This window comes from Podarcis cretensis (genome assembly GCF_951804945.1).
Source record: "Podarcis cretensis genome assembly, chromosome: 17".
NCBI lineage: Eukaryota > Metazoa > Chordata > Lepidosauria > Squamata > Lacertidae > Podarcis > Podarcis cretensis.
The window spans coordinates 1,269,664-1,285,711 of record NC_137187.1 but is presented as its reverse complement, the minus strand read 5'-3'; the positions used below and the strand labels follow the sequence as shown (position 1 = coordinate 1,285,711).

Genomic DNA, 16,048 nt, shown 5'->3' with positions numbered 1-16,048 from the left:
GTACACCTGGGCTATATATCCCTGCAGCAATATGAAGCATGAAGGGCATGTTTTCATTCTTAAATGCCAATATGCAAATCTCAGAGGGCAGAAACCTAAGTAAAGCTCACTGCAGGTATGTGTGTATGGGTTACTCAGATGCATAGGTGTGCTGGGTGTGACCAGGGACACACTATTATCTTTTATCGGCTGTAGTAGAGCACTAACTCCACCATGGCATTCCCTGGGCACACAACCTAGTGAAATGTGATGCCCATACCTATGCTCAGGGGACCTGTGACACAGTGCGGTATACATAGTAGAACTTGGGCTGAAGGGGTCATGGATAAGCAGTTTCAGAAAGTGATAAGAGAGCATGGTACTTCAGGGTGCATCATAAGGTTATGGGTTGAGCATAAGAGTGTGGCAAATGTGATGTGAAGAGACATGGGTTCTTTGGTGCAGTGGAAGAAACATGGTGGAGGAAGATTTATTGTTGCTGGCATCCATTTGTCTCAAGAGACCATGGGGTGCGCCTCCTGGGATAAAGTCCACACACTGTGTTGGCAGCACTGAAGTGACCTCCATGCAGCACAAAACTGGGCAGTGCCCTGTGGAGGTCCTGACCTGCCCAGACAACAAGAACCCCCTCTTGGTCTCTGTGGTCCAAAGGAAAGCACAGCAATATGTCTGGCTGCAAGAATTGCTGGAAGGATAATTGCAATAATTGGTCCTCCTCCTCCTTTGGCAATCACTCATAGCTCAGTAAGATTGTCTTCTATGAACACGGTCCGTAAGTGACTGTGGAGCATAGCTGTCAACTTACAGATTTGAAAATAAGGGACCAGCAGCCTCGGAAATAAGGGATCAGCAGCCAAAATAAGGGATTTTCCAAACACAGGTATGTTCAACTTCTGAACCCCTCCGAGCCAAAGGCAGAAAGCCCAGCCAGCAGCCAAACGAAGCCTCAAGCGGTGGTTCCCACAGCGCAGCAACCGGCAAAGGGGATGCAGCAAGGAAAACCACCGTCACCTCTCCGCTAGGAAGCGCTGAGCAAAGGCGAGTCCCCAGGCAACACGGCCGATTTGATCGGCACAAGGCATGCAAGCTCCACCCACCCAGTCGTTCTTAGACTCCTTATTGGGTGAGCAACGCAGCCAAGCAACACAGCTGGAGCCTCCCTTCTCCCTGGCCGGCAGGGAGGGAGGGAGAGGAGCTGCTTCCTTTGAAACCCGGGAAATTTAAGGGACATCATCAATAAGGGACAGCAGCGGGACACGGCGCTGGGATAAGGGACTTTCCCGCCAAATAAGGGACAGTTGACAGCTATGCTGTAGAGGCCAATTCTGGATCCACAAGTCCTTCCACAGTGGGGTCATAGGTTTCCAGGCTAATTGCTCCAACTGTCTAGGGGCTCCACAATGGATTTGTGAAGGGTTACTCCTTAGCCTTTTCTTCTCCTGAAGCTATCCCGCAAGTCAGCAACAGTTTGGAGTCAGAGTTTCCCTTCTCCTAGATGGGCTGCCTTCGCAAGGTTGACAAGCTGGAGGGACATGGAGGCTCAGGCACCCTGCAAGCCCAAAGCCATTCGTGGGGACGGCCTTTTACATCCTTCTCAATCGCAGGAGGAGGGCTGGAAGGGACACAGCAGCTCAGGTGCACTGCAAACCCAGCCCCATGCTGCTTTTGCAAGCGGCACACTGGTGTCTCAGGGTTCCTGGGCTTGCGCGCCACCTTGGGCTACGGTGTGTCGCTCTCAAAGTGCCACCCAGGGCGATCCGCCCCCTGTGCACCCCATTAGCTACACCACTGGTTGAGAGAAAATTATTTTCTCAAGGCCACACAGAATGGTCAAGAAGGCTGTGTACCCAAGGCCTTCTGGCAAAATATCACACGGTCTCTCTACAGGGATGCAATTGTCAAGCTTAACTTGCCACAGAGATGTGCAGTATACCAGATGAAATTATGTCTAATTTCTAACCATTGGTTTTCAGTTTGAAAAGGGGAGGCATAAACTGTCCATTAATGTACCTGTTGATAGTGTTAATAAAATTCCTTTTATCTCGCAGGCTAAGCCTTTAGATTCTGCTGCGGACTCCAATGTCACTTCTTCTCGGTCATACATATTCTAGTCACCTGCTTCATAATGTTGCAGTCCATGATAAAATGATTTATTAGGTGAAATGGTAGCTGATTGGTTTTAACCCCTTCAAGCTGAAACTGCACCCAGGCATCAGAAATCAGTCTGTCATTTTGAAATAGATGTTATAGCCTATGAAGTCATCTGGACTCCCCACTCTCCCATTATTTCTGCAAATCCTCATTAGAAAACGCTGGGTGAAATATAGTTGGTATTAAAGAGGAATATAGGGAATACAGGGCAAACAAATGTGTTTGCTGATATTTACATGTCATAACAAGCACACTGTATAAAGAGATTTCATATTATTTGTAATGCTTTGGGGAATGAGTTTAAGAAAAGGCCGGACTCTTAATGATACTTCAGTGTCTGCCAATTCAATGTCAATCCATGTCTTATCTGTTTTCTAAATAATACAAATTAGCCACCTGATTTCGATTGCCTAATTATATTTGAATAAATGTGGACTATTCCATCACACTTATATTTTTCTGTAAGATGGTAAAAGCAATTAAGGGGTTTCATTAAAAAATAAATTTATGAACAGTATTTTGCCACTTATTCAGAATACCGTATGATAGGGTAAGAAATTGGGAAGTTTTGAAAAATTGATCACAATAACCCTCAAGCTTTCCAACGTACGTTTTGGTTTGTGGGTATGGAAATTGCAACTGCATATGCTTTGAGATTTTTTCCTAAGAAAAGAAAATGGGCTTTTAGTATTAAGCTAAATATATATATATTCTTATAGGAACTATGGTACATACTGATGGTTAAATGGTATGTAAAATTGGATATGAATATGTATTAAAGCTTAGAAAATAATTCTAACCCTTTATGTTCTGAGCAGTTCTCATTTGCTTTTTCTCCTACCTCAGCCATCCATGTGCAATGACGCAGCAATACATTACATGCATATGTGTGTAATGGAATGTCAATACCATTCTTTTAAAAATAAAACAGCTTTGGGATGGGGTAGTTTTGACCAAAGAAATTAAACTTTTCCCTGCTCAGTTTTTCCTCTTAACATCCCTCCCATTCCCAGCCAGATAAATTAAATATTCCCTCTTCCAAACTTGTTACCTCACATGGCTGTCTAACGTATTCCAAACACATAACCTTAAAGCTTCACGAAGAGAGAGAACTGCCTATTATATGTACCCCTGAGTGATTAAAGCAGCAAACATTATCTCATTTTGTCTACTTAGTAGTTAGGGTTGGACATGGGAGTACCTATGTTCAATTCCAAACTTAGCCACCATGGGAGTACCTATGTTCAATTCCAAACTTAGCAAGTTCACTAGATCCCTTATGGCCTTTCACATGCTGAGGTATAAAATGCCTTTGAGCCTCTAATGCTGTTTATGTTAACATGTCATACTTGTTCATGCAAGAAAAAGGGGGAGAGAAGCAGCCTTTGCAATATGAATGAGTGTTTTTACAAGACCGTTACAGGTGGGGCATGTGCTTGGGAGAGATGCACATAAGAAGTATACAACAGCAGCCTTAATGCTTACATACAACTCTTAAGCTCTCTTCATTATTGGATACTATTAAAAGAGAGCTGGCTTCTATTAGTTTAATAACAGGCACATGCCATCACCATTCATCTCCAAATGCTGCATTAGAAAGATATTTCATTTGGAGAGCTCTAGAATATTGTCCTTTGGGGAATTCCTACCTATTTCCCCTGTTTGTTTGGCTATACCCCTAAAAACAAATATTTTCAGGAAATAAAACCTGTTCATTAGCAGAAATCTGGGACTTGCTTTCCTAGAGCTGATCTTATTTGTGCATGAGTGCCATCTGGTGGTTAAGTAGAAGCTATTCCCACTTTCTTCCTCATTTGTAAATTATGGCATCAATCACGTGCACATGTGATTGGGAGTGATTTCTGTGAACTCAGAGGTCTTGCTTTTGTGTTAATATGTATAAGATCAAGCCATCAATCTCCCTCCCCCAAGCTGTTGCGGCTTCTCTTCTCCCTCACTCCCGGGGGCATTAATTTTATAGGACAATATAACAAACCAAACTGAGAGTAGACCATACTTTCAGTGGTTGATACAGTGGTGGAAATATATGTGAATGGACAAATGAAAGCACCAATATGTTTTCACTCATATGGAAAATTTGATACAGAAACACACCAGACATATATCTTTAAAATGAATTTTAAAATAACCACTGAACCAAGTGATTGGTCAAGATCAACTCTTCCAAGGCTTGTATTTCCACCGGGAGTTTAGAAGCCACTCATTCTTGTTTTTGTTCAGCACCCTTAGTTTCCTTCAACATTTCTTGCCAGTTCTTCTCCATTTCTTCCTTACAGGTGAGAAAAGCATCTTCCAGTCGTCTCATAGAGTTGGCCAAGTCTGGGTTAGCACGCATCACCACCATATCATAAGCCATCCATGTAGCCTGCACTGGGACAGAGTGCAAAATGCAGAGTCACTAATTTGATGAGATTTGTTGCAGTGGGATGGATGAGGAAAAAAAGATGAAACTGATAACAAAACAGAAGAGTTGCCAGCTCTGAGACTAAATACCTCTTCAAATACACTTTAAGTTTCAAACCAGTGCTGCACTCGCTGCAATAACTAACTAGTTTACTCATTGACAGCTTTCCGCAACATCATTGACCCTCAGGGAAGAGTGAAATCCTGCTTCTGGGTGTACAGATCTGTGGGGTGGGGCCACTCATCCAACACTTGCATTAGAAAAGCAATAGAATATCTCTCCCCCCCACCCACCAAAATGTGCACAGGGAATTATTAAAACAAATCAGCGAGTTTTCCCAAATCAGACTGCAATGATAGCAAAAGTGGAGCAGCTGTCCTTCCCCCTGCCCACAAAAAAATATAGATTAATGAAGATCCTCCCAGATGGCAGGAGGATGGCTCTATTTGCATTATGATCTTCACCCCCCACAACACACACTTTTCATCACCCCAACCCATCTCAGCCAAGTTTGAGAATCGCTGTTATAGGGCACATTCAGTAATTTAAATGTTATTTTTCAAGTTAACTAGACCATGGTGGCAGAACAACCTAATGCTATTTATGACAGCTAGCTTGCCGTTTTTATCCAATCTGGCTGAGAATAGGTTTTTTGGTTTTTTTTAAGTATGTACTAATTAGTGGAAATGTTTGAATGAATCTGTAATAGAACTCCTGCAAATATTGTCTCACATCAAAACCTAGATTAAGTTCTGAGGCATTGTTTAATTATCCAAGAGGCTCGATCAGTATTTGACTTTCTTTGTGCCATTGCAATCCTCTCTACAAAGATTCCAGGGGTGTGTTGTTTTTTTAAAAAAGAATCCATTTGAAGTCTATAGTAGTTTGACAACCTGTCCTTGAACTGAAAAACCTCTTTAGAAAGTAACCTGAGAGAAGAGAAGAGTAAGATTTAAATCCTCTTTCCACCCAGTTCCATGTTTGAAACCCACCCTCACACTGCTGCTCTCCCTGCAGGTCAAATCTATGTTCACAAAAATCAATGTGTAATTTAGCTCTAATTCATTATATTCTACCAGGAATATCTTTCTTGTCATATTTGACAGGATACTATAAAAACAAGAAATTCTGTCCATTGGTTATTCTTATAGTTAGGAACTCAACATTCAAAAGAATGGTAGCACCTTGAAAGGGATAATTGTTACGTTGGAGTTTTGTTATTGTCTGTTCTGTGAGACCTGAAAAATCAATGCTTTGTGGAAAGAAATAGAGAGCATACTTAAAGGTGCTTAAATTAGCAATTTTTCTAATGAATAGTACTTATACAGTAACAACTGTATAAGTAACCTACAGTTTCTATGGATATATGCCCAAGCAGTTTAGCATGTTCCTGTCCTGACACTACAGAACTTATTCAGCTCTTAATTGCATGTATTGATTAGTTAGATGTGGATGAGCATCAGACCCTCACATCAGATTTAATGGATCCTGGAGGAGCATTGTAATCTGCAAAATAATTTCTCCCTTGGTGGCTCAGGGGGATATAATTAGCAACACGTAAATCCTCTGCAGGAATAGTACCACACCTGATAGTTTTTCCATGTCTTCCAGGAGCTTCTCTAAATCCCTGTTCAGATCCTCAAGCATTTTTACCATGTTGTCGTAATTTCTTTCACAGGGTTCACATTTGGCCATCTAGCAGGGAAGAAGGAAGCGATGAGTAGCAGTACAACTTTGTGAAACCGAAGTTTAAAGCACACAGAATGTTCTTACACTCTTTTAATAACTGCATGGTATAGAAGAGCACGTTTTGTATTATTTTAAGCATTTCTACCCTGATCTTCAGGCAAAGTGTCCCAGAGCAGCTTTCTGTAGGTTAAGGCCAGTAAGAACAGTAAGTAGACAGTCCCAGCCCACAGGCTTCAACAGGGAGTAGGAAAACAAGCAAACTCACGCACCAGTTCTCAGTGTTTGATAACAGGATGCCATTATTATTATTATTATTATTATTATTATTATTATTATTTATATACCACTCTATACCCAGGGGTCTCAGACTAGACCAGATGAGCTCATCTTTTGTTCTTAAAAGTGACAAGTTCTTATAATGAACATTGCACATCAAAAGAGTTGAAGGTGAGGAGGAACTAAATAGAGCTGATCTATGGATTGGGCCCAAAAGTTCCACCCCCCTGCAGAAGCCAGAGTACAGTAATGTGTACAACAAGCCTGCAGGATCCTTCCCATTGTTGTTGTGACTGAGTAAACACTTTATACAACTGGACCAAGATCGGAAAATTGTAATTTTCACCTGCCCCCCCCCCAAGACTGCAAAACACCCCAATGAATTTTGGATAAATGGATATAAAATATTGAATACTTGCGGGGGGGGAGCTGCAAGTATGTTTAGAGAAAATGAACTTAAATGATTAATTCAGTACTTCTGAAAATCAGAGCACTTCTTATGTGTCAAAGTAAAGATTGAAATAATTTAACTTCTAACACTTCAGATTGCAAAATTATACCTCTTGACAGCTGTGCAATAGTGGGCACACGGGAAAAGAAAACCTCAATTACCACAGTAAATGTAGAATAAAATCAAATAAGTATATTAGTCACAAGCAAACAAACAAGCCCTAGTAAGTAGCCCCCAAGTGCCAAAGAGAATAAATTTTAAGTGCATACTTGAATTTTTGGCTACAATACCAGTTACGTACCCTAGTTTAAACAATAAATTCATCTATCAGGGCTGAAAAAGAGAGACGCTAAATCATTTTGAAGAAGATGATGCTGACAATAATTTAAATGCTTCACTTCAGAAACTCCAGATATCAAACTGTTTTTGTTTTATACTATGAAATCTTGCCATAAATAGTGCCTGCATCAGGCAGAGAGAGAAAGGTGGCAGAAAGCCATTGTTGGATTAGGGCCAGGGAATTATGGCCATCCAAAACAAAAGCTGAAAAGCTGAAAGTTTCATGGTAGATTCAAAAGGTTCCTCATAAAAGCTCTAATGTACGGACTTCATAAGGGATCTTTGCAAGAACAGCGGGTTCTAGAGAAAACTTTCCTTTTGGAAACAGTTCCAGGGTAGATGACCAGAGAGGGAACCATATTACCGAACGCATTCACAATACTCTACCAAAAACCTGAATGATCCCATCTTTAAAACCATAGGATTGATTTTTTTTTTTGTTATGTACTGAAGTTCTCACCATGGGCCATACTGTAGATAGTTATGCAAATAAGGGATCGAAAGTGACGTTCAGTGATTGGATAGTTTTAGAAAGTTGTTACAGTTACGTTGTAGTGGAGCTCTATATAAGCAGGCTGACTGAACCCTTTGGTTCAGTTCTGTTCTGGCCTCTGAATAAACAAGAGCTGTTTGAAGAATCGCTGTGTCGTCTGATATGTTCACCCACAACTTAACATGTTTAATATTGTGAAAGGGCAAGATATGAATATTTGAAATAAAATAATAAATATAGCTGTGTCTTGTATCTCAGTTGGAGAGCATAGGTTTCAGAAACTGAGCGATCATTCAAGGAGTCCATGGCTTGAACTTCAGCTCTGAACTCGCTAGGTGACTTTGGATATGTCACTTTCCACTTCATCTCCTGCATCTATAATACAGGGATAAATATACTTGCCCTACAGGGTGTGTTTTTTAAGGACTGGGAAAATTGTGGAGTCCTTTGAACACTCTAAAAAGTGCTTCCCAACAGCCAATTTTCGTTGTCTTCAGTTTTGTACTGTCAGTATTGCATCTGGCAAAACTACCATCCGTTCTCTCCCTAAGCCCCTTTCTGCACTCCTGCCCTTCATCCCATGCCATAATTACACTTCTGAATTGGTACAGCGATGCTGATTATTTTTAAGTGTTCATCCTATTATTTTTGAATTGTCATATTTCATGCTGTTCATCTGGCATGTTGTACTCCACTTTGAGCACGATTCTGTGGGCAAGTGGCATACAAATATACTTGATGATGATGATATAAATTCAGATAATGGTAATTATTATTATTGAAAGACTAGCCAGGGGAGATGGAGGTATATTAGCTTTACAATTTAATATTCCACTTAATATTCCATACATTTATCATATAAAAGAAAAATAATTAAAGAATCCAAATATCCCCCCCCCCTTATGACTTCTCTCAACTTCCCCTTCCGGTTCTTTGAATATTTGCTACTTCTGCTTAATTTCCAAGTTGTTGTTTCTTAACCTTTACCTTTCTTTTCTTAGTTGCAAGTATTTACTCAAACCCTACTAATGAGTCCAATTCTTTACGGCGTTTCTGTAAATACAGCATAAACGGTTCCCAATCTTTTTTTAAAGTCTCTATTGTCATTGTCTCTTAGTTTCCAAACCCACCCACCCCCCTTTGATACTTTATTTCCATTAAAAATTATACACCACTTGATTCCAAAAAGCAAAAAACACCTCCAAGTGCTTCTTGTAGAGGAAATAGATTGTGGGGCGCAGCTGGGCCTGGTCAGGAGCAGCCAGACCTTGGCCCTGTGCTAGCGCTTTCCCTCCTCAGCATACCTTATTATCATGATTAAAATGAAAAATAAAATTGATATACCACCCAAATCTCACAGCGCCTGGTTTACCAGGGAAGTGGAGAGGGAAGCCTCGGAAGCGTCTTATATTTTATGTCCCCTCACATTTAGCCAGGCCTCCATCCCCAGAGGGCAGCAACACAAGACCCGGCCTTTTCTGTGGTGGCCCCCTGTTTCCATCTCCCATGATGCTGGGGATGCGCTTCGCCACCAAAGCCCCCTTGCCCCTATTCATTGATCAATTAATTACATTTTTATACCGCCCTTTTCCCGAAGATCCCAGGCCGGTGGGCAACAGAAAAGGACAAAAAGAGAATACCAAATGAACAATTTGTGGGCTGCTCTCCCCAGGGAGGCTCGCCTGGGGCCTTCACAAACATCTATGTCAGTTTCTCTTCATCCAGGCCTTGGGCTAACTGACCAAGCTGTGGAGGGGGGGGGCGTATTTGCTTTGTTTTTATTGTTCATTTTGTATTCTCTTTTTCTGTTGCCCACCGGCCTGGGATCTTCAGGAAAAGGGCAGTATAAAAATGGAATTAATTGATCAATTAATAAATAGGGGAAAGGGGGCTTTGGCGCAGCCCCAGCATCATGGGAGATGGAAATTCGTAAGCCATCCTATTTCCCCCTGCTTCGCAATAGGTGAAGGCCCTTTCCTTTCTCCCCATCCTTCTTTCGACGGCCCTCTCTCTTTCCCCAAAGCCCTGGCCCCAAGCAGCCCCGTTTTCCTCTCTCCCTTCATCCGACCCCAAAGGCCGCATCCCCCCACTTTCCTACCTTCCCCCTTCCGCAGGCAGCTACACAAACCTGGGCACAGCTCAGCCGCCACTGGCCCTTCTTCTCCCTCCCAGCCAATCCCAAGGCCTAGCGCTGCCCACTTAGAATGGAGGTGGGCGGGGGCGGTCAAGGCCTAGCAAGGGGCTGCGGGCAGCCGGAGGCCTTTTAATATGCTCTTTTAAATATATATATATATATATATACAGTGGTGCCTCGCAAGACGAAAAGAATCCGTTCCGCGATTTTCTTCGTCTAGCGGTTTTTTCGTCTTGCAAAGCAAGCCCGTTAGCGGATTAGCGGATTAGCACTATTAGCGGTTTAGCGGCTTTTAGCGGCTTTTAGCGGCTTAGCGGCTTAGAAAAAGGGGGGGAAAGGGGAAAAAAACCGCAGGAACTCGCAAGACATTTTTGTCTTGCAAAGCAAGCCAATAGGAAATTCGTTTTGCGAAGCACCTCCAAAACGGAAAACTCTTTCGTCTAGCGAGTTTTCCGTCTTGCGAGGCATTCGTCTTGCGGGGCACCACTGTATGTGTGTGTGTATATATATATATATATATAACAACTTCAGATATGCATATGACACAACCTTGATGGCAGAAAGTGAGGAGGAATTAAAGAACCTCTTAATGAGGGTGAAAGAGGAGAGCGCAAAATATGGTCTGAAGCTCAACATCCAAAAAACGAAGATCATGGCCACTGGTCCCATCACATCCTGGCAAATAGAAGGGGAAGAAATGGAGGCAGTGAGAGATTTTACTTTCTTGGGCTCCATGATCACTGCAGATGGTGACAGCAGTCATGAAATTAAAAGACGCCTGCTTCTTGGGAGAAAAGCAATGACAAACCTAGACAGCATCTTAAAAAGCAGAGACATCACCTTGCCAACAAAGGTCCGTCTAGTAAAAGCTCTGGTTTTCCCAGTAGTGATGTATGGAAGTGAGAGCTGGACCATAAAGAAGGCTGATCGCCGAAGAATGGATGCTTTTGAGGAGACTCTTGAGAGTCCCATGGACTGCAAGAAGATCAAACCGATCCATTCTGAAGGAAATCAGCCCTGAGTGCTCACTGGAAGGACCATCCTGAAGCTGAGGCTCCAAGACTTTGGCCACCTGATGAGAAGAGAAGACTCCCTGGAAAAGACCCAGACGTTGGGAAAGATGGAGGGCACAAGGAGAAGGGGACGACAGAGGACGAGATGGTTGGGCAGTGTTCTCGAAGCTACCAGCATGAGTTTGACCAAGCTGTGGGAGGCAGTAGAAGACAGGAGTGACTGGCATACTCTGGTCCAGGGGGTCAAGAAGAGGCGGACATGAGTAAGCGACTAAACAACAACAACAACAACAAAATAGTAATTTGGGGGAGAGGCAAGCAACTAGCCCAGCAGGCACTCATGGCAGCACCCTGGGGACTTCAGGGGGCAGCAGATTCACAGGTCATTTGCAACTCTTTTTTTAATTTTGAAACGGGTGTGTGGCTTTGTGTTGCACAGTAGCTGAAAGAGTTAGATTGCTTTCCATGAGAAGGAACGCTCCTCCATCAGATGTAATCTGGGGACAACCATTCCATCAATCTGCAGCAGAGGAAGAAACCTAGGAAGCAAGGCCACCCCAGCCCTTCGAGCGCCTCCTCTCCGTCAACTGTTTCTGTTCCTCACGTTCATCAACTTTAATAATATTGTTACACGCCAACCCAGTCTCCGCAGCAGTGTGAGAATCAAGGGATACTAAGCACGCTTAGCAGGGTATCTGTTTCCTTTTGGAATAATGAGGCACAGTGGAATCCGTGGTGTCTTTATGATAACGTGGTTTATTTACACATATATGCAATCCAATGGAGGGCTCTCCAGCATTACTTTCCAAGAGGTACTGGCCTCTCCCATAGCCACAGCATTGGATTCAAAACAGACATTCTGCTTTTTTTACTTTCTCTCCAGCCCACTGCTTAGTAACTGTTCCTTAACTCCTAACTGCCATTCTAAACTCCAACCCACTAGACTAAACCCTTGGCTTTTATCCCCTGAGGGAGAGAGGGAGTAGGGTTGCTGTATTTCAAAAAGTAGAATTCCTCACACCCGAAAAGTTGGAAACAGAGGCTTGTCCGTGAGTCCATCATACCACTTGCGTCTATTGTAAAAACGCGGGAGTCTGCTTATTTCCTGGTTCTAACTTTCCAACTTTAATTCAGTTCTAACACTAACTTAATCCAGAATTCAGGGTGTCTTACACCACAGATTCCTAACAATTTGAAGCTTTGATAACTGCTGCCTGAGCTGCCTGGTTTTTGACTTCCCTCCTCATCCCTTCTGTGGCATGTCTTTTACATTGTAAGCTTGTTGGCTTAAAGTAATGTGTGAGTGAAGTCTGTCTTCCACATTGTTGACTGGGAAATTTCTCACTTGGTTATTGACAGTGAAAGACTCTGCGTGCTACATACAGCAGAGAGACCATTTCCTGCTGCAAAGCAGCCACTGCCTCCTCGTAACTACGTAGCTGAACAAATATGTTGCTGCACACCTGCATAACCTGTTCATAAGGGTATGATTTGCTAATCGATGTGGCTGAGGAAATGACTTCTAGCATTGCGGTGGAACAAGAATCTTTAAGTCAGGATCGAGAAAGACTCTTTGTTCTGGGATCTTGCTCTGCGGTGATGAATGAAGAAGGGATGTGCCGACTGACAACGTTGTGTAGGGAGCCCTTAGGATTCCAAATATAAGAAGAATAGGATTTGTGGTAAGGACTGAGAAACTTTATCAGAGATGTGTGAAGGAGGTTCTGGGATGGAGTGTTGCTTCGGAGGAAGGCTGGGCTGCCTCTAACCATCGTTTGTGCTCAGCCTCTCCAATGAGACCTTTTCTCATCAGAAAGAATAAATTTGGTATAAAACGTTCTTTGGGCTGGTGGGGGTAGATTGTGGATTTATGTCAAGTATTTGAACATGATTCTAAACCAGAATGTCACAAAATGAAAGGGAAGCAGTAGGCATGAGGGACCAATTCTTGTTTGTAAATTCCATTTCACTGCACTCTGCACCAATTGGTTTCACCCAGAACCAGATTTTTTGCTATCTCTGTTTATTAAATAAAAAATAAAAAATGATCAGGACATATGACAGGAAGAATTCTCAGGCAGAATAAGCAGATTTAAGTAACTCTACCTTCGGATTCTCTTTTGCAAATGCCTCCCCTATATTAAGATTCCAAAGGAAACATGGACCTGGGGAGCCCATGTTTTCTTTGCAGAGTGCAGTTGTATCCTGGGAGACTAGAAAAGATCAAGCAGCCTTTGCTATCATCCCATGTTTCTGCCAGGCTTATCTTTTGTAATTGAGAAACTTCTGACTCCCCCAGAATAAGAGAGACTGCTCTGTCGGAGCAATATACTTTTTTCCTAGTTGTGTGTGTTGGCAGGAACCTGAAATACTGGCTTAACCAATGCATAACCTATGATACAAATAAAATAGCATGATCCCATTCGAGGACAGAGTTCAAAAGAAATGAATGAGTAATGAAGAGTAATGAGTCAGAATGGCATGTATCACCAGCAGAAAACTTGAAACATAACTCAGTAATCATAGCCTTGGACAGGCTATGAGGCAGCAGGTTAGAGATATCAGAAAATCCTGCATTGGTGGGACGGGGGAAAGGAGTAGTTGCCAGGTTAATGACACATAATCAATAATTTGTTCCAGTTTTCAAGATGTTGATGAATTCTGACAAGCTTTGTAATACCTTCAAAGTTTTGCTGTGTGGTTTCTGTTTTCTCAATCTTGCAGACTATTATTTGAAGTGTTAGTATTGGTATCCGAGAAAGAATAGCTTCAAGCGGTGGTTGCAAAGTGAATTAGCCTCAAAGGGAGTAAATAAGGGAGGCATGTTGAGCAGGTTTTACATGAAACCCTTGAAGGAAATTGGAACACTTCATTGGGCAGCTTCTTCCATTGCCAAACTGCTTAGATAATCTAGGGAATTATTCCTAGTGCTTAACCTGCTAGCTTTCTTCCCAGTTGATTTAGAATACAGTAATTGCTGCTGTCATCATCTACAGAAACATATGTGGTTGTGCCCTGGAGTTGCAGCCTAGAGTAGGCAACTTTTCAAACTGGTACTGTTTATGAAAAGGTGAGAAGGAAGGGCTTTCACTCACCTGCTGTGAGTAAAGGTCTGCTCTTGAAACCGCGTTACATTTTCTCCTAATCCACAATAGATGGGCATGTTCAAACAAAAGCATTAGAGCATTCAGAATGGAAAAGTTCTTGTCTCCACAGGTAAGTTTGCTAAAGGTGTAGTCAGTGTCCTTCTGGGCTAGATCCAAGCCTTCATCGTTTAAAACAAACATTCAAGCACATATATAGCAGTTCAGCCAAGAGATCAGCTCAGCCTTGTCCTATCCACTGTTCATGCTCAGGGGACATTGGTGAATGGAGAATGTTTATATAGTATCTAGATAAAAATATGAGGAAGTGTTGCTGTGACTACTTGGGCAATAGAATATTGATGTGCAAATGTTGCACGCACCCTGGCCAGTGCATAGATAAGAGCTTTTCAGATATCTTATTGCGAAGTGCAACTCCTACCTTGGTAAGGGCTTTTTTGAAAACATCACCTCTAAATCAGCACTAAATTGCTTTCCTTTATATAACTGTTTTATTATATCACATATGCTGATAATTAGGTTAGCAGAAACTGGCCTGAGATATAACAGATCACTTTGCAAATGGTGGAAGTTTTAATTAATAATAAACTAGTAAACTGGATTGACTACAGGTCTTTTGATGAATGCTTCTGATTCTATTGCATAACTTTCTAAAACTTCCCTTTAGAAGATTTTTTTGGTAATATTTACTTTAATCGTTGAAACTATTCTGAATATAGAACTGTAAACCATTACTTTGATTACTTTATGGGTAGGTTTATACATCCCACTTTTTAAGGATTAGAAATTTCTTCCGTTTTTCGGTATTAATGTTCACAGCTCTCTTTAATGCATTTATGCAATCACAGATTCTTCTTAATTGTCAATAAATTCATCTCTTTTACCATTTGGGAAGGTGTGTGTGTGCGCACGTGTGCATGCAAATGTTAACCATGGACAGATTACAGATTAGATTGTGAATACCGTTTGTTTATTTTATACCGAATAACTTGGAAACATGGCGAAAGTCATTATTTTTCCTGTTTAAAATGTTTTCGTTTGCATCATTTTGGAGTGTCAGAGTAATGTTTAGTCTTATTATATGTTTTCTATGTTGAAATGGCATTAGATTATTGATAAAGAATAATGTATTTTATATATCTTTAAACTAGACATATGAAATCGTCAAAAGTATACAGTACAGCTTGCATGCACAAATATTTGGTGGAGAAGCAGATGGTAACTCCTATATTAGGAACAATGTAGCATGGAGACAATGAACTCTGCTTTTGTCACCATGCAGTTCACAGGTGGCTGTTGTGTTTGTCTGTGATGCACAAAGAGCTTAACATCAGGCTTGTAGTTCAGCATTTGCCTTTATCTACATCATTTGCAGTGATGTTTCTTTTTACTTCATGTGTTTTTATCTGATTTTTTCTGCCCTCATTGCAGAAGCATGGCTTGTGTCTGCTTATCTTAGATTATTCTGGTACAGCTGGGCCATTCTAGGCAATATGGTTTGCTTCAGTCATCCTAGGATCTGTCCTTTTTTAAAAAAAAACTACATTACTCTTTGTCATGAACTCGATGTTGTTGTTGCGAACCCACTTTGAATGCTTCTTCAGAAAAGATGCGCTAAAATTTGACTTTTTAAAAAATGCTTGTAAAAATAGTGCTGAAGTTATTTTTGTACTGTTGTGTGAAACAAAAAGACTCTTCTGATGAATATGTGGATTGTGCAATCTCACTGACTTTAAATAAGGAGGGGGGGGGAATAGTAGGACCTTTAGAATTGGGTCTGGAAATGTGCTAAGGGCCTGCAGGGTATCAGGGGCACAACAAACTCAGTCCAGTCTACATGTTTTTGAAGTTCATTTTTTTTATAGATCATTTGTTGTTTATATAGCACCCTCAGTTTACATAGTACTTAACCAAAGTTACTCAATAATATAAGTAAAAACAAAAAACAGGACCACCCAAGTCCTTGTGAAGGA

The 16,048-nt window shown here is 41.6% G+C and overlaps 2 protein-coding genes across 11 annotated transcripts in view; one reads left to right on the top strand and one right to left on the bottom strand.

The window, feature by feature from the left end:
- Positions 1-4,276: 4,276 nt before the first annotated feature.
- On the bottom strand, positions 4,277-14,297 carry SYCE3 (synaptonemal complex central element protein 3). 4 transcript variants are annotated; one of them, XM_079960373.1, is made up of 3 exons: positions 14,067-14,297; positions 6,163-6,271; positions 4,277-4,542 (listed from the first exon to the last, which is right to left on the bottom strand). In XM_079960373.1, exons 1-3 carry the CDS (start codon positions 14,256-14,258, stop codon positions 4,373-4,375), a joined length of 471 nt encoding a protein of 156 aa, XP_079816499.1. In that variant the 5' UTR covers positions 14,259-14,297; the 3' UTR covers positions 4,277-4,372. The 4 variants fall into 4 exon arrangements, with proteins under 4 accessions (XP_079816499.1, XP_079816502.1, XP_079816501.1 ...); XM_079960376.1 differs by lacking the exon at positions 14,067-14,297 and adding an exon at positions 9,953-10,070; XM_079960375.1 differs by lacking the exon at positions 14,067-14,297 and adding an exon at positions 9,923-10,068.
- STYK1 (serine/threonine/tyrosine kinase 1) overlaps positions 9,487-16,048 on the top strand; it is a 25,376-nt gene continuing 18,814 nt past the window's right edge. For 3 of the 7 annotated variants that reach the window (XM_079960315.1, XM_079960310.1, XM_079960314.1), the window contains exon 1: positions 12,499-12,653. The gene's annotated coding sequence lies outside the window, so the exon portion shown is untranslated. Of the gene's footprint in view, positions 9,599-11,262; positions 11,663-12,498; positions 12,654-16,048 lie in introns of those variants that run through there. The other 4 variants (XM_079960313.1, XM_079960312.1, XM_079960316.1 and 1 more) reach the window with 4 other exon arrangements.